Consider the following 23513-nt stretch of genomic DNA (forward strand, 5'->3'; position numbering starts at 1 on the left):
AAATCAAATATTAGAATGGACTGTAAAAATGGTGCAAAGATTTTAACCAAAAATGCTTGTCTTGGCTATTAAGAATTCTGATGATCTTTATTTTCAGCTGGTGTTTACACCTGTCTGTTCTTGTTACCCAGTGACTCTGCCTGGCTGAGTGACCAAGAGCAGGCTTCTGTTTTACATTGTAAGTCACCAGAAAGATGATTCAGGAAGGATGCACACACCAGGTGAAATAGCTGTTTAATTACTCTGCCCTCACAGGGATGGGCTAACTCCTTTCACTGTGTGCTCTGGCAGAAGGATAAGCTAATTTTGTTTAGTTTATCTCAAAATGAGAGTATGCCAAAGTGAGCTGAATTGATTTGCAGTTAGTATGGGCTTAGAGAGGACAGTGGCAAGTCAGCAGAGCTGCAGGAATGCTAAAAAGAGGGGACAACTAAAACCAGTGTTAAATCCTGTATTGTAGGTGCCATCTCAGCTTCTGCACAGCCCAGGGTGAAAACAACACATTGTTGGTCAAGTTCTTATTGCAGGTTGGAACACAAGGTAGTTCTTCAAAAGGTCATGCAGATTTTGCAGGGCTGACAAATGAGAAATAGTAACTATTTCTGTAATGACCAGTTTAAGTGTGTTTCACTGGGATGTAAACAGAATCTCAGACTTCTGCAGAGCTTTTTCTCAAAGCAGGATTTTTTGCAGCAGATCTGTTGGCCTCAGTTCCAGTGGCAGGTTGATGGGAGTGTGAACCATCCTGTCATTTCAGAAATGACAAGCTCAAACCCTGTACTCTGCAAACCTACCTGGCTTAATTGTATATAAATGTACAAGCAATTGCTGAGGTTTGTGTTGAAGTTTTGTTCCATTTTTAACTTCAGAAATAACTGCAAGAAATAATGGAAAAGAAGGCAAAATGATGCTTCTGAGGAGAAAAGTGCTATTTTTTTAGCACTCCCAATGTGAAGTGGGTGAAATTCAGCATTAACACAGCATGCTCTGAAGTGGAAGAAATTTTGTTTTGTTGCAGAGAGGATCAATGTGGTGATGAGAGCACTGGGCAGCAGTAGAACTTCTGCCTCCCCTCTGCAGGCAAAATTCTCCATAATTTCATCTTGTGGTCCTTCAGACTGGTCCATTTTCTGTTGACATACTGCATGTAGTGCTTTGTAAGTGTGGAATTTTTCAGGGTTGAATTTAGGAAGAGAGAATTGGCCTTGAATTTCTTCATGATTTCTTCTTTTTATGTTTTCATGCTTGTAAATTGGAAAAAAAGAACATGGGAAATATATGACCTGATGGCTATTTATGTCTTGGTAGGAAAAAAGTGTCTGCTTAGCCGCCTCCTTCTCTTGCAACATAGAGGGAATCAGGAAAACTGATTGTTTGCTGCTGCTCTCTAGCTCTGTGTTATTACTGTTAAAAAGTTTGGTTTTTTTTATTTTTTGGATGCAGTTTTATATACCCCAGTTTTATAAAACTATGTGGTAGAGCAGGAGGAACACAATTGTGTTTCAGATCTTGTAAAAGTCTGAACTCCTCTTGTGTGTTTGAATACAGTTAGGATGAAAGATAAATTCCAGGAAGAGATGTAGCTGTTTCCTTTTTTCTCTTTTGGTGAAATATATCTCATATGCTTCAATGTGAATGGTGGCAAATATGTGGCAGAATGAACAGCAGTGCTCTGCCTGCTGAAGTTGAATAGTTGAAAAGGTTTGGGTATCAAAAAAGGCAGCAGGTTGCTGCATCCCAGCTTTTGCTGAGTAGAGGTGCTCTTGTATTTGCAATTAAGATCAGTTCAAGGTACAGTTTTATGAGTGTTAACCTTAAAAATGCTATTGTGTTAGATTTCTTGAACTAGGTAAAGCCAGAGTACAGGGATAGAACTTGAAGGTTTTTTGTGCTCCCTTTTAAAGTTAGTATGAGTGCTTCATAGTTTTGAAGGTAAAACACCTGTATGGGACAGCACTGTTGTCCTAATTTTACAAATAACTACTTGGTCTTGCTTCCCTAGGTGGCTTGCTCAAGGTTACAGAAGAGTCCTCTGTTGGAACAGGGAATTATATCTAAATGTTTGATGTTTAAAACTTGGAGTCTGATTTCTGGATCACCCTTTTGTAACAGAAAGGGAAAATCTTTACTTTTCCTGTCATCCTGCTGAAATGAATTGAATTATAAGTATTAATACCCTGATTTTGATCAATGCTTTTAATTCTCTTTACTGCTTCTTTTTATTTTTAGGCATGTACTGGTATTGAAAATATTGATGAAGCTATAACGTTGCTTGAACAAAATAACTGGGATTTAGTGGTAAGTATTCTAAGAAAATGACTTCATAGATCAACCCCACATAACAGTGACATGGCATCTTGCTAAGACAGCTGGTAGCTTTATTTCAAATTTGGGGGTGTCTCATGGCTGGGACAAACAGGCTGTTATGTGCAGACTGTTTCTGGTCTCTTACAGCCTCATCTCCAAGTAAATGTGATCCTGAGTTGAACAAACCCTGCTCTGCTGTGATTGTCTTCAGGATTTTTTCATTTCTTTCTTGTCCTCTAAAGCCATGTTTCATATTGTGTTTAGTTTCCTTTTGGCTTCATTGTGTAAGAAATGTTATGAAGGGTAGTGTTTTTAGAAGACCTGTGTGTACACACATGGGTTTTGAGGATTTAGGTTCCTGTGGAAGAATGGGAAGATAAAACAACTTTTTCAAATTTTCATGTGCTTTTAATTTAAAATTAGGATTGTTGCTCTTCTGTTGGTGGTTGTGCAGGATTGAGTCAGATGATTAAAGCCATAACTTTATTTAGATTTGGTGCTATCCAGAGACCATTAAGTACAAACAAAACATCCAGCAAACACTCATCCTGAAAAAACCTCTCATCTATTTTGCCGCAAGGTTCAATGTGCAGACAAGTACGAGGAAACCAATAAAACCAAGCAAAATAGTCTTAGGTGTTTTAAGACTCTTCATAGGATTAGTAAATAAAGAAACTATTAATCCAATTTCTTAAGGTTTAGAAGTGTAAACTACAGCAAACTTAATTAAAAAGTGAATGATCTTCTGTTAAACTGTAGAACATTTGATTTCCTCTTTTTTTTTCTTTCTCTTTTCCAAATGAGTGACCTTTGGACCAGTCCAAAATATCAGAAATTTATTATGAAAAAAATTAGATTTCCAAAATTGGCTATGGATATAGTTTCAACTGTAACTTATTGTAAAAAACCAGTACAAACTCCCAACACTTGAAACTACATGTCAAAATGAATGCAATCTTTATTTTGCAACATGTCAAGGTATGAGCAAGAGTGAGACACCAGTGAGCAGAAGGGAGTGTCTGTCATCAGTGGCTTCAACCAGAAAAACCCAGATGTGTGTTGGGGGTTGGAGTTAAAACATCTTTTGTCATAGTAGTTTGTAGTGACATGGCATGAGCTCTTTTGAAAATTCAAGTGTTTACTGGAAGGTGAGGAGTGGCCTTGTGCTTTCTGTTCAGGTTGTGAAGTTCCCAATACAATCCATTAGATCTGTTGGTTGTGGTTTTGGGGGATTTGCAAATTGTGTGCATTACAATAAATGGCAACAGGTTGGGTTAAATGAGAGAAGTGCCATGAAAAATGGTCAGAACAAATAAGTCTCTTCTGAGACTCCAGAATGAGCAGAAAGCAGAATGAAGTTTTTAAAGCTATGAGAACATCTTTAAATACTTAATTTTATTAGTGATTACTAGATGATCTATTAGTAGAATATAGAGAGGAAAGAGGTAATGACCCAAATGTGCAGGCTTAAAAAAGGCATAGGGAAAGTAAGAAAGGATAGAAAATTAGGAATGCAAGAAGTACTTGAGGAAGATACATAATTTTTGAAACTGGGCAGAAGATGAATGAGAGGTATGTCTATGAAAAGGAAATGGTGAGTTGTAGAAAAAAAAATGTTGAGGAGACTGTAAGTGAAGGAGATGCCCTAAGGGTCTGTCATTAACAGGACATTGGCTCATTCTTATTCAAAGCAGCCCTTGAATAAAAAAGGGAGTGGGAGTGAAAGTCAAATCCTGCTAATCTAACAAGGAGGTAGAAACAAAAGAATGAAGGAAGAGAAGAGTGAAGAAAAGGAGTTCCTGGGGTGTGAGGGAATCAGCTATCTCTGTTAGGCAAGGGTTTTTAGCACTTCAGAAGAACTTGAGGAGAGTCTCATGATTTAAGAGAAATGTAGCATTTTTGATCCACATGTGTTGTTTTGGTTTTTTTTGTTTTTTTTTTGGTTGGGTTTTTGTAATACCTTAAATTCAGTAGTCAGATACAGATTCAGGAATTGGGGAGGGTTTGTTTTAATTCAACCAAAAGGTCTTGGAGTTTTTTTAGCTGAGATGAAAACCTAAAGAAATCCTTTAGTTTGGCACTAAAAATGTCGTTCAACTCAGAGCAAAACTTTTTTTTGATTTCTAAGGAAAACCAAACTTGAAGAACTTGGTTCACAGTTCATGAGGACAATAGTGAAGTAGTGATGATTTTGGTAAGGGCTCTTCTGCCATCCTTTGGCCCCCAGTGTTAGGTAAATGGGAAGAATAGAGTTTCTGTTTTCTCTAATTTCACTTCGTTTTCTGCATCTGATTCAGAGGCTTTTAAATGTCGATTCCTTTACTTCTATGATGTTGGAAGTAAAATCCAAAGTCAGTACTTGATGAGGAAATCTTCTGTGAGGCACCCAGGCTAATAAGTAGAAAGCTAAGCAAATCCCATTTGGATGTCATCAACCAAAGTTCAGGGGCACTCCTGCAGCAAAAGGGGGAAAAACCAAAAACACAAGGAAGTTCTTGTCTCAAAGAGATTGTTTACTCTTGCTTTTCACTCAGCCTGTCTGTATCTCAATTTCATGTTCCTGCTTGGGGAAAAAAAATCGTGCATTATCAGAGGCTGTGCTAAAGAGCCAGGTTGAAGATTCCCTTGGGCACCTGTTGCTTCTTGAACTCTCTGACACTCAGCTCAAGGGCGTTGTTATTTCTCTGGGACTTCAGCCAAAACAACCAAAAGAAGGAGCCCTGGTGAGCTGGAAAGCAGAAGGATCCCAAACAGAAACAGAGAAGTAGGCACTGGCATGGGCTGACAGAGAAGTACATCAGAATGCACACAGACAGCAGAGGTTATTGGGTTCACAAAACAAGTTCCTTACATTGTGCTGCAAGTACTGTGTGTTTGTGTAAGCTTTTCTGAGGATTGCTTTGTTTGCACTGAAGAAGTATTCCTGCTGCTGACTTTGTCCCTGTATTTTTTCCCCTGGTCTTGCTAGAATTTAGTATTAGGGGTTAAAATGTCACCAGTATCTTTCCTATTACTGTTACTATGTTCTGTATCTTTTGGACATTTAGTTTTACCTTTAAACAAAGCTAAACCTGGGTTAAGTGTAAGGCTCTCCTTTCCGGGTTTAGTTTTTCTAATAGTCACTTGTGGTTTTTCTTAAGAATTGAAAAGAATTCCTTTTTCTTTTCAGTTTAGGACTGAAACACCAGCTTCCTATTTTTGAACTTTAAAATATTACTTACCCCAGTTAGAAGTCTTCATCCCTAATCCTCTCTATGGGATACTCTAAGACACTATAAACTGCCTCTAATTTATCTTGAGTTGGGTACTAAATAAACTGGATTTAAATGTCTCAGAGTTGTATATGTTTTATAGTGCTCAAAGCAGTTGTATATGTTTTGCAGTAGCTGCTTGAAGCAGTATGGGAAGCTGTCTTTCATAAATGTTTGGTTGCTTGGCTTTGTTCAAGTGCTCAAAATAAAATTGGTCACAAGAGCGCTGCAGAGGAATTCATATGCAGCAACAGTGTAAAAACTGCTTGGTGGGATCATGAAGCCTAATTTTGCCAATAATTAGTTCCCCTCTGCTGCATATGACTTGGCCTTTGTGGTGGTCTGCTGCATATAGAGCAGCTTGGGGTTTTTCTGTGTTAGAACACTGTAGCCTAATTACAGGGCTTATTATAGGCTGGGCGACAAAACGTTTCAGATGTTCTGTGAGATACAGAAGATCAACATAGATAATATAATGATCTCTTCAGGCATTCTGCTATAAATGGATGCAGCTCTTAAGCCTCCCAGGGTTGCTGGTGTGTTATTTCCTGAGTGTCATTTCTTTCAGCTCTGTTAATTTACTGTAATTTTTGCCATCTGAGGAAGCAGAAGTTAGGAATTTCTGTCCGATGTAAAGTCTGGTGGTTTCATAGCTTGCCCATTTAGACTCTGACCTTCTCTTTTGGCATGTGAAGGTAAGAATGACAGATAAAGACATCTTAAACTTTGTGTATAAACAATAAAATAAAAGTGTGAAAAATCCCACCTCTGTGTCTGTTGAAATGTTTCTGATGATGGTTCATATTTAAAGAAAAATCACCCATTAGTGACTTGACCTTATGCAGTGTGGGCCTTTATATATGTGAGGTTATTACACAGAGCTTTTTGCTCTCTTGAGATCCAGTGCTTGAACCTGTGCATGAAAGTAAGGGAAGTGGCCTGCTCTGCCTTTCACAGGTTTAATGAAAAATTCAAGTCCTTCATATGCAGCATGACTACATATTCTGTACTGGTAATCAGAACAGGTTTTTGAATGAAAAGCAGAATTCGCCACACTTAATTCTGCTTTTTCCAGGATGGCCATTTCTGTTTTTACTCCTGCTCCCTGGTTTGAAATAGTTTTTATTTTGTCTCTTCTCCAAGAGACATTGTAATATAGGTACTTTTTAGTATTGCTTTAAGAAGAAAATAAATTTCATCAAAATAATGGGGGGAGAGGGGTGTTTATTTTCCAATATTCAGTTTCCTTGTAAATGTGTGTATAATGATTGTACATATATTACCCCCTCCCATTTTTTACTTTCAAAATTACCTTTGTGCCTTCCTGCTGTACTTGGCTTGATTATTCTGTATTCTGGTAGAGGAACAAAGCACAGTGTAACTTTAGTAAAACCAGCAATTTAGTGTACCTGGAGATGGGATGACTTGCAGTTCCTGTTGTACTCAGGTTCCAAGAATCTCCTGACAAGAAGTGATTCTCTGTCTTGGAAGGAGAAATTGTATATTTTGAACGTCTGTTTTTATAAAGCTTCAGCTCTCAACTAGAACTTTTAGTTTTAAATGAATAACTTAGACAGATGGAGGTTTTTTTGCATCTTGCTTGTAAACTTCTTGGAAAAGAATATTTCTCAGACAGGATGGTTTTTTTTACTCTTAAGTACCAAGTTTGAATATGTGTTTTTACATCTATGTAATGTGTTTTGGAACAAAGTAACTGAACAGACAAAAAAATTGAACTGAGAAAAATCAGGTAGGACTTGGCAATTTTTTATTTCTCTTGGAGGTGCCCATTTAGGTGGGAATGACAAAGAATGGGCTCTTGACAGTTCTCAACAATCTATTATTTGTATCTTCCAATGATCTAACCAGTAACAATCGTTTTGTTATAAGGTGTGGCAAATTTCAGTAGGAGCTGGTAAAACTGATACACTTAAATTGTCTTTTGTCCCTCTTGCTCTGGTTTGCCCTGCTACAGCTTTGATGTGGTCTCTCCCTGTATGTTATTTTGATTGATTTGAATTAATCTGCCTCCAGAAATGAGGTGATTAATCTGAGTTTGGCACACAGCCCTTTCTTTTCCTTAAATGTGGGGCAGTGTTCAGTGTGTGTTTATGCCCTGTGTTCAGCAGCTCTCCTGTTGCATTGCAAGGCTGTGTTTCAGTGGCTGAGAACCAGGACTGCACTTTGTGGTGATGGTCTTCATCACACTGGCCTTTTTATTTTGTATTGCTGGCCTGCTATTTTCTTTACTTTAGAATTGCATACTGAATATGGCACAGATTTGACAGCACTCAGTGTGGGAACAGTGAGAAGTTCAGGCTATATTCCTCTCATTAGGACTAAATCTGAGGGATTTTCACTGTTAGGAACATGGGCTTGTTTGTGTATTAATAACATTCTCCCTGTGGTCAGATGAACAGTCACATCTGCCTACTGGAAACAGAGGTTTGTATATATATATATACATATATATATTTTTTTTTAAGGAGCATTTAAAGTTTTGTTTTAGACAGGTGTTCTCTTGTGGATCTGGGTGTCCTGTGGAACATGTTCTTGTCAGCTCAGCAGGTTTATTCTCGCTGGTACTGCAGTGAGGAGCCTGTCCAGCATTCCCAACCCTGCTGCCAGCAGAGGGAAGGAAGAGGGAAGCCCTGGGTTGGATAATCCCAAGGAGTGTTGGTGGATGGGCATCCCGCTGGTGCAGGCATCCCATGGGCGTGGTGCCTGTTCCCCAGGAGATTCAGGAGTTGCAGCTTTTTTAATGTGTTCAACTGCAGCATTAATCTCTCCTAGTAGGATACAAGCTCTGTTGTCTTTTGCAAAGGACTATAGAAATGCCCTTTGGAAATCTTTAATCTATTTTCTCTTCTGCTTGCAAAAATTGTTGTATTTTTCATTCTCTGTATTTCCAGCTTTTTGCAGCTTTCAAAATGGCATTTGTGTGTCTTTGAGTAGGCTCAGATGGATGCTGTGAATTTTATGCAGCTGGATGGTGGCACAGAAGACTTGTTGATTCTTAAAAACAGTATTAAGTGAATTGGATTCACTTTCTTTCAAATACCCTAATCTTTGATAAAACACATTTCCTTTTAATGTATTTTTTCATGGAAGATTATATGAAATGTGCAGGTCTGTAGGCAGTTGTTATCATGGTATGGCTTTCCACAGTTGTATGCACATTCATCCATTTGAAAAAAACCCCAAAACCCTCAAAACAACCCCCAAAAATCTGCTTTGTTCATGTGAGGGTAAAAAAGGGTTGTGTTTATTGTGTTTTATGGCTCTATTTTGTTGCTGTGATGATGTATATGAAATTTTATTTTTCTTTCTGATCAGAAAGAGAGTGGAGAAGATTTTTAGGTACAGCTTTGCTGGTAATATTGTAAAGTAAAATGTAAATTCTGTATCCCCTTTTCAAATAACAGATGAAATTTAGTTACTTAAATAATTTAGGTTTTTAGTTACTTAAGTAGTTTTTGTTAAGAAATAACCTAAAGTTTTTCTTGTACAGTGGTCATACAAGCAATGGGACTAAGACATTTAGATTTCTGTTCATGGTGAAAGACTTGTTTCTTTTAACAGAGACTTTTGTGTTCTGAGAATAAACAAAAAGCAGCACCTGAGATCCCAGTAGTGCCCCATGGTAATGTTGGAGCTCTGTGGATGCATCACCTACCTACATTAGCTTTTACAAATACTTTTTTTAGAGCTGCTACCTCTTATTGGTAGTTTCTGCAAAGATTGCTTAGCATTCATTTCTCCTGAGACATTCAAATTTCAGAACAAATTTCTAGAATATACTAATAGTGAATTGGCTGGTATGAGTTATCTGTAGTTTATTACCCTGTGACTGTGACCTATTTAGTTGAACTAAAAATTGCTCACATCTTATAAACATGTGTTTGACAAGTGTTTAGTCTGTCATTGAGTCATGTTGGGACTGTGTGAGTAGGAGAAAAACGAAGTAAATTATTTAAGAACAGCATCTGTGCCAGTGCTGTGGCTATTTTGGAAATAAACGTTACTTGAGAAAATTTTTATCACAAAAGCTAGGAGCCATCTAGAGCCATCAGAGTTTAAAAGCAGAGTGTCTTAAAAATGGATTTACTTACAATACTGTTGGATATCTGCACAGTTTCTGGTTTTATTTCAATAAACTCTTCCTTAGCCTGTCCTGGGTTGCTGTCCCCCAGCAGAACAGCACAGGCTGTTGGAGAAATGCTATGACAACTTGCAGGTTACTTACTTACTTTAGGATTTTTGGAAAACAGGATTTTCTGTTTTCCAAACTTTTAAGCTGAATCTTGCATAACTATTTTTTTTTAATTATGAATAAGTGATTAGGCAGTTGGCTGATTACAGCTGGGGTCATTGGAACACTGTTGATATTTCATGTTATTATGGCTTTTCAGGGAAGGGGGCCACAGGCTTTTGGCAGTACTTCTATGACTTTTCGTGTCCTGAGTTCTTGTGTCCTGAAATTTCTTCCCTGGTAGTACTTTCTAAGAGCTAGTATGTTACATGAATGACTAAAAAAAAGCCCACTTTTTAAAAATAAGATGGAACAAAAAATCTATTGCCATGAGGTAGCTTATTCCTAAACTCTGCCTTTTAGCGTTGCCATTCAAATTTACATAAAGTTACTAGGAGAGGGGTAAAAATATGGGAGTTCAGAACATTTTTCAGTATTCATATCAAGGCATAGCCTTTGATTTATCTGACTCTCCTACTTTCTATCTATTAATGTTTTAAGGAGTAATAAACTATGTTTTGGTATTAAGCATAAGCAATCCTTTCTTCTAGAAGGTGAAGCAGCATTAATGTCAGAGTTGTGACATTGATGACTAAGACCAAGGTACTTGTATGTGTGTCAAAGCAGAGACACCTCATGGGCTACTTTCCCTTTCTGTGTTGATGAGTTTTGAGTGGGTTGTTGAAAGTAGATTGCTTTCCTTTATTCCTGCTGAGCTGGAGGCAGCTCAGGTACCTGCTGATCCTTAAGCCTCTTAGAAATCTGTACAGGTTCTTTACTTTCACTGTGCCAGGAAAACACATTCAGTTATGAATTTTTTATTTCAGTTGCGCTTTGTTTGGGGAATTAGGCAGTGACAACATAGAATTAAGGAACTCTTCAAAATGTAGTGGGTTTTTCTTCCCTCAGAATTTTAGAAGTATATCTAACTGTTGAAAGGCTTCCTAGTGCATTTAGGCATGTTGTAGGAGTGACAGGAAAAAATCTGCTGAAGCCACCAAAGATGTAGGGAGAAATGGGAAACCACATCTAGAGTGCTAATTGTAAACAATTTCAGCGCGTGCTCTCTTGCTGATGAAGTGAATCATCTGTATGAATGTATTCATGTGGCATTTTTTGATGAAATGTTAATTTTTTGCTTTATTAGCAATCCTATTGTTTTGCAGCTTTTCATGAAGTATATTTGTTGTAAAGAAAGCAAGCTGAAATAAAGCAGAATGCATAGAAGACATTTCATTGTAGTTCAATTACGGTTTTTGGTTAAATTTTAACCACGATGGGGACAAATGTTGTCATTCTGTATAAACTTTGTGGGTGTAACTTCACGTCTAGCACTTGGAAATACTTTTGAGACTTGCAAAGCTGGGGAGATGCCAGCAAGTATAACATAAGCTACAGGAAAAAGCTGACTCATTCCTTTGCCTTGAAAAGCCTGCCAAAAATAACACAGGTAGAGATTGCTTCTCCTACTACTGAGGCACAATTAGTAATTTTGTTATTTAAATATTACTCAATTAATTATAAAAACCTAAACAGAATAATAATTTTTATTACTTAAACTCACAGCAGTTAATTTTTGTAACCTCTGAAAGTAATGGTTTCAAAGTAAATGTGTAGTAAGGTGATCTTGTTTGTGAAAAGCCTTTTTCTGGTTAAAATGATTGGTCTTTCTGCAGAAGGTTTCATGGAATTTCTTGTTTAGAATACACATCTCAGACTTGCTTGGAACAGGTGAGAGATTTGGTAGTTGCACAAAGCTGTTCAGAAAGCACATTGCCCTGCTTGGGAATCTCAGGGTCCAATCTGCATGTCTTAATTAACACAGCTGCTTTCAGGAAACCTTGGTTGTATTCATCCACACTGATGGCAGGATTTGACTGACTGCAGGATTTGACTAATACTTACAGGATGATTTTGTCAGCATCAGTTACTAAAACTTCTGCTGTTTATTCTGGAATTTCCTACTTTTTAATTGTTGCGAACTGATTACAAGTCTGTGAGTGGTCTTACTTTTTATCCAGTTTCCCAAAATCACAGAATGAGAGTCAGAGCAGATGTTTTGATGTGTCTGTACCTGCCAGTACCCATTATTACCAGTTCTGTTGAAAATTAGCCCAAATCAGTATTTGAAAAAAAGAAAATTATTAGAGGAGCATGATTTCAAAACATTTACTGGAATATTTGCATACAGCAGAGCCCTGTTAGTTTCATTTTAAGAAATACTTCTGTGCTCAAAAGGAGCTAGTAAATCTTTGCGCTTTCCTGTTTGGCTTTACTGTTGCATGTGAAAATATGTTCCTTTGTGACTTAGATTATGGTTTGAAAGTAGTTTGAAATTCACTTTTGCTTTTTCAGTCCTTTCATGGATGCTTTGTCTCACTAATGTTTTCCTTTATCATTTAGTTGTTTGTGTTTCCTATTTCTGGATAATATTTGTTCAGTTTTGGGGTTTGTTTCCTTTCTTTTTAAAAAAACCCCTTCTCTCCATTGTAGAAAGCATTTGGAGTTCTATTGTCCATTTATTTTGTTTGAATATTAAATAAAAAATGGATTTTAAATCTTTAGGATAAGAAGTTTATCATGATAAAGCAGAAAATTAGAGTAGGAGTATTGCATATCAAGGAGAATATCACATTTAGCCCAAATTAGGAGTAGAATGATTTGCAATGGACTGACAATTGTAAACAGAGTGTTATTAATGACCTGGTTTTTGCTGTGGAAATATATAATAAAATATAAAAGACAAAAAAAATTATCATGAATTCTTAATGACGATTTTTTAGGGTATTTTGTTGCAGTTCTTTGAATTCAGCAAATCTTGAGTGATCCTCAAGCACAGATGAATACAGGCTAACATTTCCAAAATATAACAACTAGAGTTTTTTTAATTCTGCAGAACTCAAAACCACAGTATGTTTGTCTTGTGTGTCATCTCACCCTCTGTAGTGAGGTTTTGGATGTAAGTTTTGGTATTATATTCACTTAAACAATCAGAAAAATAAATCTTAGATTGAATGCTGAAAGAGTCAAAGATTAGAACAAGTTTTTCATTGTTCTGAGTATGAAACAACAAATTGCCTGATTTTTTGATTATAATTTTAAATTCTGTCCTACAAGTGGCTAACACCTCTTTCTGTCTTTGCTTCTGTTAATGTAGAAAACAGCATGGGGTAAACTTTATGCATTTGTGATGTCAGAGAAATCGTTTTTTATCGAGAAGATACTAAGTGTATAAATAGGAAGGAGAGGCAAAATGAGTAGTAAAGAGACAAAATACAGAACTTTGGTTTTTTAGCTTGTCAGACGTGTTAAACTGAAAATAAAATCAGTCTGTAGCATCTGGAGGAGACTATAGATTTTTGGAAGTCATAATAAATGAATCCTCTCATCAAAAAAGCTTTTACTGAGTTTCACAGAAATAATTGAATGTGTGGTTTATAAGGCTATTGCCTTAAGTTGAATACATGACAAATTTGCTAACACTGTAAATCTGACTGTGTCAGAAAATTGGGGGGTTGGAACAAAATGCCCCATGAGCAAGTTACTCCATTATAATTCCCCGTGGCTTCCTGGAGCACTTGATGCCATTTGTTTGGACACCTTTGGGGTTTGGATCATTTACTGTGACAGTTCCTATTACCCTGTCTGGAGGTCTCATTTGTGTACTGTGTTTGTTTAATGTAAACCTCCTCAGTTTTTACCTAAACAAATGTAAAGCTCTGCGAGGGCTTTGCTAAGTGGGCCCAAGTGGTCTCACTTGCTGAGTGCAGTCAAACCTAAATAAGGCTTTTGGAATTTTCTGGGAGCAGCTTCTGCTGGTTGTGTTGAGCTGGTTTGGTTATTCATCCCAGTGAAACTCGAGCATCTCTCAGGTGTGCAGGTTATTTACATCTCCTGCTCTGAAAGGATTGTTCTTCCAGCTGCTCCACCTTGCTTTCTCCTTCTGCTGATGGATGTGTTTTATGGTGCCCTGTTTGGAGAGTTGATCTTGTTTTGTGCTTTGTGAAACCTTTTGTTCTTTACTGGGGTGACTTCTGCTTTTAAATAATGGGCTGGAGCTTCCAAAGGAGAGATTTTCAGGGGTCTGTATCTGCCAGCCAAAACCATGGTGTGCTGTGGAGGCTGGGAAGGAGAGGGGAGGAACACGAGGTGGCCACTGAGGAAAAGCTCCCTCCTCACCCATTGCAAAAGCCTTTAACCGCTCTTTTGCCTGGAACTGCCTTTAACTCTTAATAATCTAAATACTCCTCTTAAATTCTGGAAATTTAAAAACTACCTCCCATCTGTAGTTTGTCATGAGGAAGGAACCCCTTGCCTCATTTGAATATTCAATCAGTGTATGTAGACTTCTGCTTTTAAATAATATAATTGGTAAATCCAGTCCATCTTCAAACTTTGTGGAAATCACTGAGTATTTACAACTTGTGAGATGAATATTTGTGCTATTTATAAACCCACATTATTCATAGGACCCTGGGATGACAGTCACTCAGATGTGCTTCATTGTTTTTCAGTGGTTAGCACTGAAAATTGTGTATTTTGAAGGAAGTCATTGATGTTGTTTCAATAGGTGGTTAAGGAATTAGGATTCCTGGTTTTCTTTCTAATACTGTTTTGTACTGATTAAAGGTAGTCACAATTAATCAGAACTGACTAATCTGGTTAAGTTAATATTCCTCGGAGGAAAAGTTTTCTGAATTTCATTCTGTTTCGCAGTGTTCTTCAGGTACATAAATAATTTCAGAATACCGTGGATTTTTTTATGTTGCCCAAACTTTTAATACATTTGGTAACATTTCATTAACCCTGTTGCTTTATTTTTCCCTATCTTTCTGAGAAACAAAAACATTGGATTGAATATATTTCAATACTGTAACCTGGAAGCATGCTGCTGAAAAAAACCCACCAAAAATATGGTTACTTTGAACCTTTTAATGGGAACTTGTCAGTCCAGTGTTATGTCACATTCTTGACATCCTTTTCATTTAAAAAAATCCCAGGGTTCACAGTATGTTTATCAAGATAACCTGTACAGTTGGATGGTGGAGTCACATGTGCTTGAGACTGGAGGTTGTTTCTGGATGTCTCTCTGGCCCAAAGCAGGTCCAATTAGGTCAGGTTATGCAGCACTTAATGAATTTTTAAATAAGCTGTTCCAATTCCTGGCTATATGATTGATATCCTTAAACAAAATGTATAAATCAAGAAGAGCTACATTCAGTTTATAATTTTTTGAAATAAATTGTGGGCCTGGTAGTTGTTTGAAGGCCGTCATCAAAACAGGAATTATTCTTTTTCAGGATGGGACAATGCTATGGCATAATTAGTGTATGGATAGCACTGAGAAGCACCTAGGATTCTTGGCTTTGGGAAAAATCTTCTGAAGCCCCTGTAAATTTCCATTTAAGTGAACTTCACTGTTTAAATAGTGATAGCATTAGCCAGCTGTGGTACCCTGGATCCAGCAGGGGCACGCGTGGATATGCAGTGTGAGAGCACAGAGTGCTGCTCCCCTGGCATCGCTCTAGCAGCAGGTTATCAGGAGCTGAAAAAGCTTTCTGATCCAGACATGGCTTCTTTATATCAATAACCCATAAATAGATTTAATGCACTGGTTTTTAAAATTGTTTCGAGAGTAGCACACATTTTTAATTACTGTAAATTAGCCACACAGGGTGGTTTTGGTGATCAAAGATCCCTGTTTGGAGAGACAAAAAAATGGAATATCTTGAAATGTTTGCATAACCATAGAGATGTGAGCCTTTCTCAAAGGGGGCTGACACTGGGGAGGAACAGCCTGGAGCAGATCTTGCCTTAGTAACGTGTTCTTGTTTTAATTTTTTTTTTTTTTTATAGTCACAACCTTCTCCCAATGAAATTCTAAAGCAGATGGTTGTTCCTTTTTCTTTTTTTCTTTGCAGGGTCTACTTATAGCTGTCTTGTTAGAACATGGATATTTAATATTTATGCAGTATGTACATGTGCACTGCTACCATTTGCTGTCTACATTATTTTAGTCTTCCATCTTGCTTAACAAACAGTGTCTGGACTCTTCAGTTTTACAGTGTGGTTAATAGAGGTCTTTCCATCAAAAAAGCACATAATGCTTCTGCTGTTTTTTCTTACTCCTGTGCCCCTTAAATGTCATCAAGTTTACAAAACTGGGCATATATGAACAAGTGAGTTATTCAGTTTAAAAGAAAATAGCTTGAAGCCTCTATTGTATTTAACCCCTCTAACTAGGCTCAGAAGAAGTTTGAGCTGATTTAATCCTCTGAGACAGAGTTTTGACAGAAGTGTGAAAATTCCACATTGCTGTATTTCTTCACAGCTGAAGCAGCTTCTTTTCCTGAAGTAAAGAGAATTTTGTTGCACCAGCAGATCATTATTAGTGTAGGTTCTGTGGTACAAAACCTGTGTTTGCTCTCTGTATCTTACAGATGCAAAATAAAGGATAATTTTGTCTCTCAGCCAACTTTATCTGTTGACTGACATGAATTAAATGTATATTGCTGAAGAGTATGGGAGGGAGAAGCCAATCCAGAAAAACCCGAATAAACCAAAACCTCCTACTCTTTCCTGGAGGTTTATTAGATGAACACCATCAAGAGCTGTGTATGACTGCAAAAACCACAAGGATGATAAATGAGACACATTGTTAGAAAGAAACCACTGATTATTACCATGCACAGTGGATAAACTGATTTAAAACCTGATCTGGTAGGGAACTTTGTTTTTGCTGTAATTTGATACAGCCTCATGGGTTGTTGCTGTAGCTTATGGGTACCTCTGACCTTTTCCTTCTCTGCTTTTTAAATAATTATTAATGTAATATTGTTTCTAAATGCAGGATAAATCTTATTGCAGTATCACAGTAACTTAGCTGAGTTCAGCAATAAAACATTCTGACTTCATGTAGCCTTAACTATTAATGGAAATTTTTAAAAAGTCGTGTTTATCTATTCAGAGAAAAAGAAACCATAGCATTTAAATCTTGATTGCATCTATTTTTGTGTTTATTAAGCACTTACTTAAGCTACATTTTTTTAATGTCAGTTTGTACAAATGGTGTTGATAGATGACGACTGTCAGTAGTTCAATCACAGGGGGTGACTTTGTCCTCCTGCGTACCAGGGAACTGCTAAACATCATTTTTCCTTTCTTCCCTGGGGACCAGGCACTCATTCACCTGCTGTTCTGGCCAGCAGGTCAGGTGTATCTGATATATGAGGATGGATATTAAAAGTGGGTTTGGTTCACTTGGGTCTGGTTTTTATTTTATGTATTTCTGTATTATGGTTTGCATGGGTATGGTTTTTATTTTATGTAGATCCCATAATGATAATATTGTTGACCAAGAATGTTCACTAAATAGAGAGTGTTTTAGGGCATGTTTTGAAGCAAGCTAATCACTTTTCAAAACATATTATAAAAGTTCTGATGTATTTTTGTTCTGCATGCTTGACTCAACATTGGTTTTCTCTTTTCAGGCAGCTATAAATGGTGTTATACCACAAGAAAATGGCATTCTACAAAGGTAAGCACAGAGGACTGGAGTAGTACATGCAGAGAATGATGCTGGGTAACAGTTACTTTTTTTTTTTTCCTTCCTGAATCCTAAGAAGATGACATAATTCTCCTTTTAAAGCTGTTTCTGGAGCCACAAATTCTATTCCTGGCAAAGCTGATTTAACATTCAGTTTTTCCCATACTGATAGAGGACTAGCTCAAACATCTGTTCAAAATAGTTAACTTTTATTTTATTTTCACTGGTGGTTGGGTCATTCTCTGCAGGGCTGTCTCTTTACAAAGACTGTGTGTTGGTATGCTTCTGGCTAAGTATTTCTTTTTCCTTATGCATTTATAAAGGTATTGATATTCCATGCTTCCCTATTTCTGACCAAAACCATTTGTACTTGTGGTTTTTTTTTTTTGTTTTTCTTTTTAAATTGAATTACAGGCAGCAGAAACTGTGATAGATAAAGTAAGGTTGCTCCTGTCTAAAAGTAGTTTTACTGATTTTCTTTCAGCTCCTGAATTAAATTTTGGCTTGCATTCTGATGCTTGGATATCTTGAACTCACTGAAATTTGATCTTTTAAGTGCTGATGAGGCAATTGAAAACAGCAGATCAGGAATTAAGCTACCTGAGAGAGACAGTAAAACAGTGTTTAAAAATTTGTTCAGAAAAAATACTTAATGTACTATTTAAAAATTTTCAATGATGAAATAAGATACATAATATAGGTAAAGTGATGTTTGACTTCCCTGTCAATACTTCCTAATTCAACAGAGTCAGGTTTTGATTGAGGATAAAAGTATTTTCCCAGTAAAGTTACTAAATATATATTTACTGTAAGGCCTGTTTAGTCCATGTGAGATCAAGTCTTGGTTGGGGAGAACTCTTTCTGCATATAAATTGTGACCTCAAGGCATTTCTATCCAAAATCACAGAATGTTTGTTTGGGTAAAAGAAGCTGGGGAATAGTTAGAGTAGTTAATGCCTGTCTTCAATCACAAGGTGGTCCACTGCCCACCTACATTTTCTTTTGCAGTAATTTATTAATTTTTAGAAATTATTAGATAGCCAAATGTGTTTCAAATGGGTATTTTTGTTACTTTGTTTTTGTCTTGTTTTGTATTCTTCCAGTGGAAGTGGTTTAAAGGGAGGCTCAGAAGATTTAGAAACCTGCTTTCCAGTGGTTTTCAGATAAGGCTTATTTTACTGATGTGGGGCTTTTTATGTTCTATTGGAGATTGCTAGTCAGATATGTAGGATGCCTTTTGTGATGGAATCAAATAGAATTAATGCAACTGGACTTGAAACAAGTTAATTTATTGAAGAGAAAAAAGTACACTTTGTTGTATAATTCAGCTGCTTGTTTTGTAATCCAGTCCTGAGAACTGGGATATTCATTGCTCCTTGGGTCTACTAACAGAATTGTTACTTAATTGTACTTAATTCATATTTGTCCACCAGGTTGAAGAAAATAACATATCACTTGGTATTTATACTTTTTTAAATACTGAAAATTAGACTGTTTCCTGTGCTCCTTAGAGCTCTGACGTGGGCCTTTGACTTTTGAGCCATAGGTCTGAGAGTGTGGGTCTTTGTAGCTGGGCATTCATCCTTCTGAGCATGCTGATGTGAGAAGTGAAGGAGCCCCTTGTTTTACAAGCATAACATGTTTTTCTGTTTCAAATGTGAAAGGCACAATGATGGGATTTGCAATAGCTGAGTACTGTTGCACTTCTGTGACATGCATGCCATCCACATTTGCACTTTCTAAAGTTCAGACCTCCTCTAGATGACAGATTTGACTTGCTCTATGAAGCATTTCCACTGAGAACCTCCTGGTATCTAGAGAACAGAAGGAATTTTTCAAATAAGTTCAGATAAAGAATAGAAATGAGACAAGTTTTTTGCAGCATTTCTGAAATCCACCATGAGATTCTGTAACTGCTTACCTGATGAAGTTTCTTGCCTTCCAAATTTGAATTCTCTACATCATAGTGTTGTTTTTTTTTTTTTTTTTTTTTTTTTTTTTTTTTTTTTTTTTTTTTTGCCTGGAGTGATATTCCTGAAATGTCATGTTTTGTTACACTTGTTTCCAATCCCAGTTATGTGGAGAGGCTCACTGGGGTAGATGAAGTGCTTCTGGGTAGTGAGGATATTCCAGTTTATTCTGACCTGTAATGCTGTGGGTATCTTTGAGTCAGGTATGGAGACATCCTTATATGAACCTCCAGGAGCCTTGCAGGATTTTGAACTTCAAGGCAAGCTAGAATTCAGCATTGCATTGCTGTTGTACTTCTAGGTGTTTTCTTTTTAAACACATGCCTCATTATCTTAATTTATTTACCTTAAATGTGTATCTATTTTCATATTTTCATATCTGACTTGTTTCTCACTAGTTTGGTGTGAGAAAATACCTATCTGGGTGCAGAATTTTGAGCTGTATTTCTTATTCTCATTTCCACTGGATACTAGCCCAATGATGTAGAAAGCTGGTCGTTGCCATGGTGCCAATTTTTATATGGCCACAACACTCCTGGAACAGGAAACAATCCCTCTCCTCAAGATAATTCTGGTATTAATTACACAGTGGATTTAAAATGTTTGTCACCAATAGTGACAAACAGTGCTCCTGAGCCCTGAAAGGTTAAAATTGCTAATACAGAATTTATTTTTAATAAACATTTTTCTCAGATCCAACAGCAATAATTCAAGAGGTTTGTGCTGGACTGTAGTAAGTGAATAATACTGTCATTTTGCTTCCCTAACTTCTGGCTAGACATGCCAAGCTGTTCTGTTGACATAATTTTATTTGCCTGTCTTTCAGTGAGTACGGTGTGGAGACCCTGCATGGACCAGCCTATGGCCCCAGCAGTCACTCTGCTGCAGCTTCCTCAGCTCCTTCCTCCTCCTCAGCATTTCGCCATGTAGTGCCATCTAGACAAATAGTGGAAAGACAACCTCGAATGCTGGACTTCAGGGTTGAGTACAGAGACAGAAATGTGGATGTAGTACTTGAAGACAGCTCTACAGTTGGTAAGGATTTGTAAAAATGAAACGAAAGCTGCTGTCGTTAAACTATTAAAAAGACAAAAGATTCAACCCCAAAAATCCAAGTCCCAGAACAAAATCTCTCAAAAAGAAAAAAAAAAAACAGATCCTCCCAAAAATGCAGCCTCCACAGCTACTAACCATTTTCAAATTTCTTTGCAGCTTTAAAAAAAGCAAAATTTCACTAATCCATGGTAAAGGTTAGTGGTCTATCAAATATTTATTTTGAAATCTAGTTTTCTTATGAACTTGCTTCAGAAACAAAATGGAGATTAATGATTAAGTTGAGGCATGAAAATGTAATTTGGGATAGGATTAGTGTAGATGCAAGCTATTAATAAGGGGATGATCTTGGCATTTCCTCTTTGAATCTGTATGGCATCTCGTTCTGCACAGGATTAGTGACAAGATTAGAGGAATTCTTCCTGGTGTGAGGAACATCATTGCATTCTTTTTAATTCAGTTTTTATTTGACTCTTTAATTCAAATTAAGATTAATTCTGTCAGTTTTATTGTCTTTCCCTAAAAATGATGCATTTTGAAGCAGTATTTTAGAAGTATGCTAGTGTTTCAGAGCATGTTAACTTTTACATTCCCCAAATTGGGAATTAATGTACTTCTGCCAAGGAAGAAAAGTATTTTCACTTTTTTGTTTTTAGTGAAGAGCTTATACAGATCCAAATAAGGAGCTACGTGAAGGAATAGTTGATGAAAGCAATTTTCCGTGCTGCAGCCTTTTGTCTGGGGTGAAATTTGGAAATTTGGAAACTTTTGATCCTCATTTGTCATTTCAGCAATGGATTTGGTGTTGGGTGGCGCCACCTAGCGGTGATCGCTTTGAATTATCGATGGGTGTTCTCTGTTTTCCTTTGTGCTGAGTTACACCCATGGAAATTGGACATCAAAATCTCATCAGATCGGATTTTTTCAGCTGTACTGCTATGATTTTTCTTTTCTTATTGACTTCTTAATAGTTGATTTTTACCTGAAAGCTGTAGGGCAGAAGATAGTTTGTGTAAACTTCTGTATTTTGGGATATAAAGATGGAGGGCAGCCTTGTTTAAAGTCCTGGGAGAAGTGAGCAAGGCAAATTCTAGAACTTCAGCTGTGAACTTGAGGAAAAAACATTTTTGGCATTTCTGGGGATCTGCTCACCCATGAGAACTTGCCCAGGAGGGCACAGGAGCCCAAGAGAGCTGGTTGATCTTCAAGGACAACCTCTTCAAAGCACAGGAGCAGTTCCTTCCAACATGCAAGAGGAGCAAGCATGGCAGAAGGCCAGCACAGAAGAAAAAAGCATTTCTGGCTGAGCTAAATTCAAAACCAAAGTAGCCAGAGCTGTAAAGTAGTGATGGGTTGCCCAGCAGCAGCACAGAGGTGTGCAGGTTTGGAGTTAGGAAGAACAAAGCTCAGCTGAAGGTGAAGCCACTGAGGGGTTAGAAGAGTTTCTGTAAGTACATCAGCATGAGAGGAAAGGCTAAGGCAAATGTGAACCCGTGTTCAGTGGTGATTGCTGAGCTTGGTCTGTGGGAAGTTTATGAAGTAAATCTTTCTGGAAGCACTTTTTGAGCATGGGAGAGAAAAGAAGGGGATTTGGAACACCCGGCATGGATTTACTAAAGGCAAATTGTACCTCATCAGTCAGCATTATTTGCCTTTTACAATTTGATGACTGGCTCAGTTGACAAGGGGAGAGAATGTCACTGTGGCTTTAGTAAGGCCTTTGATGTACTCTGCTGTTGTATTTTTCCAGTCATAGTGTTAAGATAAAAACTGGATAAAAAACTGATCAAAATAAATCTTAATCTGCTCAGAGAAGGTGCTGATATTCTGGAAGGCAAGGCTGCTGTTTAGTGGGTCCTGGGCAGCCTGGAGAAAAGGAGCCTCCTGAAGTTCCAAGAAAATAAAGTTGAAGTCCTGTATCTGGCATAGGAAAACTCCATGTTATCCCCACCTGATACCTGGTTGAAGGCTGGTGGGCTAGAAAACAATTTAATAAAAGGGATCTTGGGTGCTTCAGCATTGAGCTTTTGCAGTGAAGAAGACCTGCCATGTCCCAGGCTTTGTTGGCAGGAGTGTAGCAGGTGGATCCCAGGAAATCATAATTTCCCTCTATCCAGCTCTTGCCAGACTGCATGTGGAGCACTGTGTGGGGTTTTGAGGTGCTCACTAGAAGAAAGATGATGACATCCTGCAGGAAGTCTGAGCTAGCAGGAGGAGAGGCTCAGAGATGGGGATTTGCCCAGCCTGGGGAGCAAAGGGAAGGGCACAGAGCTGACCTCTGTCTGCAGCTGCCTGCATGGAAAGATGGGGCCAGGCTTGTCTTGGAGGTGCATGAGAATGGGAGGCAAAAGACACATCAAAAATTCACATTGAATAAAAGGATTTTTTTTTTATTGTGAGGGTGGTGAAGTACTGAAATTGGTTGGCCAGAAAAGTTGTCAGTCTTCCATCCTGACATGTTCAAGAGCCAGTTGGACAAGTCATTGACTAAACTGGTTTAATTAGACCGCTGAATTAGGTTTGGGTCACATGAGCTCCAGAGACACCTTCCAGCCTGAGTTACTCTGTGACTGGAATAACTACAGGGGCAGAAGAGCATCAAAATGTACAAAACATTGGAAAAGCTGTCAGAGCAGTCAGTTGTATGAACATTCCAGTTCCTTAGGTCTGGACTAATGCTAATGAAATTTGGTATCAGAAATATGCACCCTCTTTAAGTCTGGTGCTCCAGATAGCACACAGCTGTGTGTCTAATAAATATGGAATATAGAATTACCAATATATATGTCCAAATCATTGAATCTTTGTGTGATTCTCCAATCATTCATGCCTTCTGATTATTTTTTTTAAGCTTCATTTGTCCTTTACTGTTTGAAGAATATGTTACAAGGGTAACTAGACTGAAAATCCCGCTCTTAGTAAATTTTTCCTTGCTCTTGTTTTTTTAAGTACAACTCACTGCTGTTTGAAATAAAGCAGTAAATGTGTATATTTTATATATTTCCTTTGTTTTTCTCTCTAGGAGATATCAAACATATTCTAGAAAATGAACTTCAGATTCCTGCATCTAAAATGCTGTTAAAAGGGTGGAAGACTGGAGATGTAGATGATAGTGTAAGTTTTCAACTGTGTTT

General features: G+C 37.4%; 1 protein-coding gene across 1 annotated transcript in view; it reads left to right on the forward strand.

Annotated features, from left to right (window-relative positions):
- The window catches only part of FAF1 (Fas associated factor 1), a 144100-nt gene that overhangs the window by 13343 nt on the left and 107244 nt on the right, over positions 1-23513 (forward strand). Inside the window, exons 2-5 of the mRNA XM_005482246.4 lie at positions 2230-2298; positions 17301-17347; positions 20153-20361; positions 23402-23493. Coding sequence (XP_005482303.1) covers positions 2230-2298; positions 17301-17347; positions 20153-20361; positions 23402-23493 — 417 coding nt within the window. The remainder of the gene's footprint in view (positions 1-2229; positions 2299-17300; positions 17348-20152; positions 20362-23401; positions 23494-23513) is intronic.

This window comes from Zonotrichia albicollis, chromosome 8, assembly GCF_047830755.1.
Source record: "Zonotrichia albicollis isolate bZonAlb1 chromosome 8, bZonAlb1.hap1, whole genome shotgun sequence".
Classification (NCBI taxonomy): Eukaryota; Metazoa; Chordata; class Aves; order Passeriformes; family Passerellidae; genus Zonotrichia; species Zonotrichia albicollis.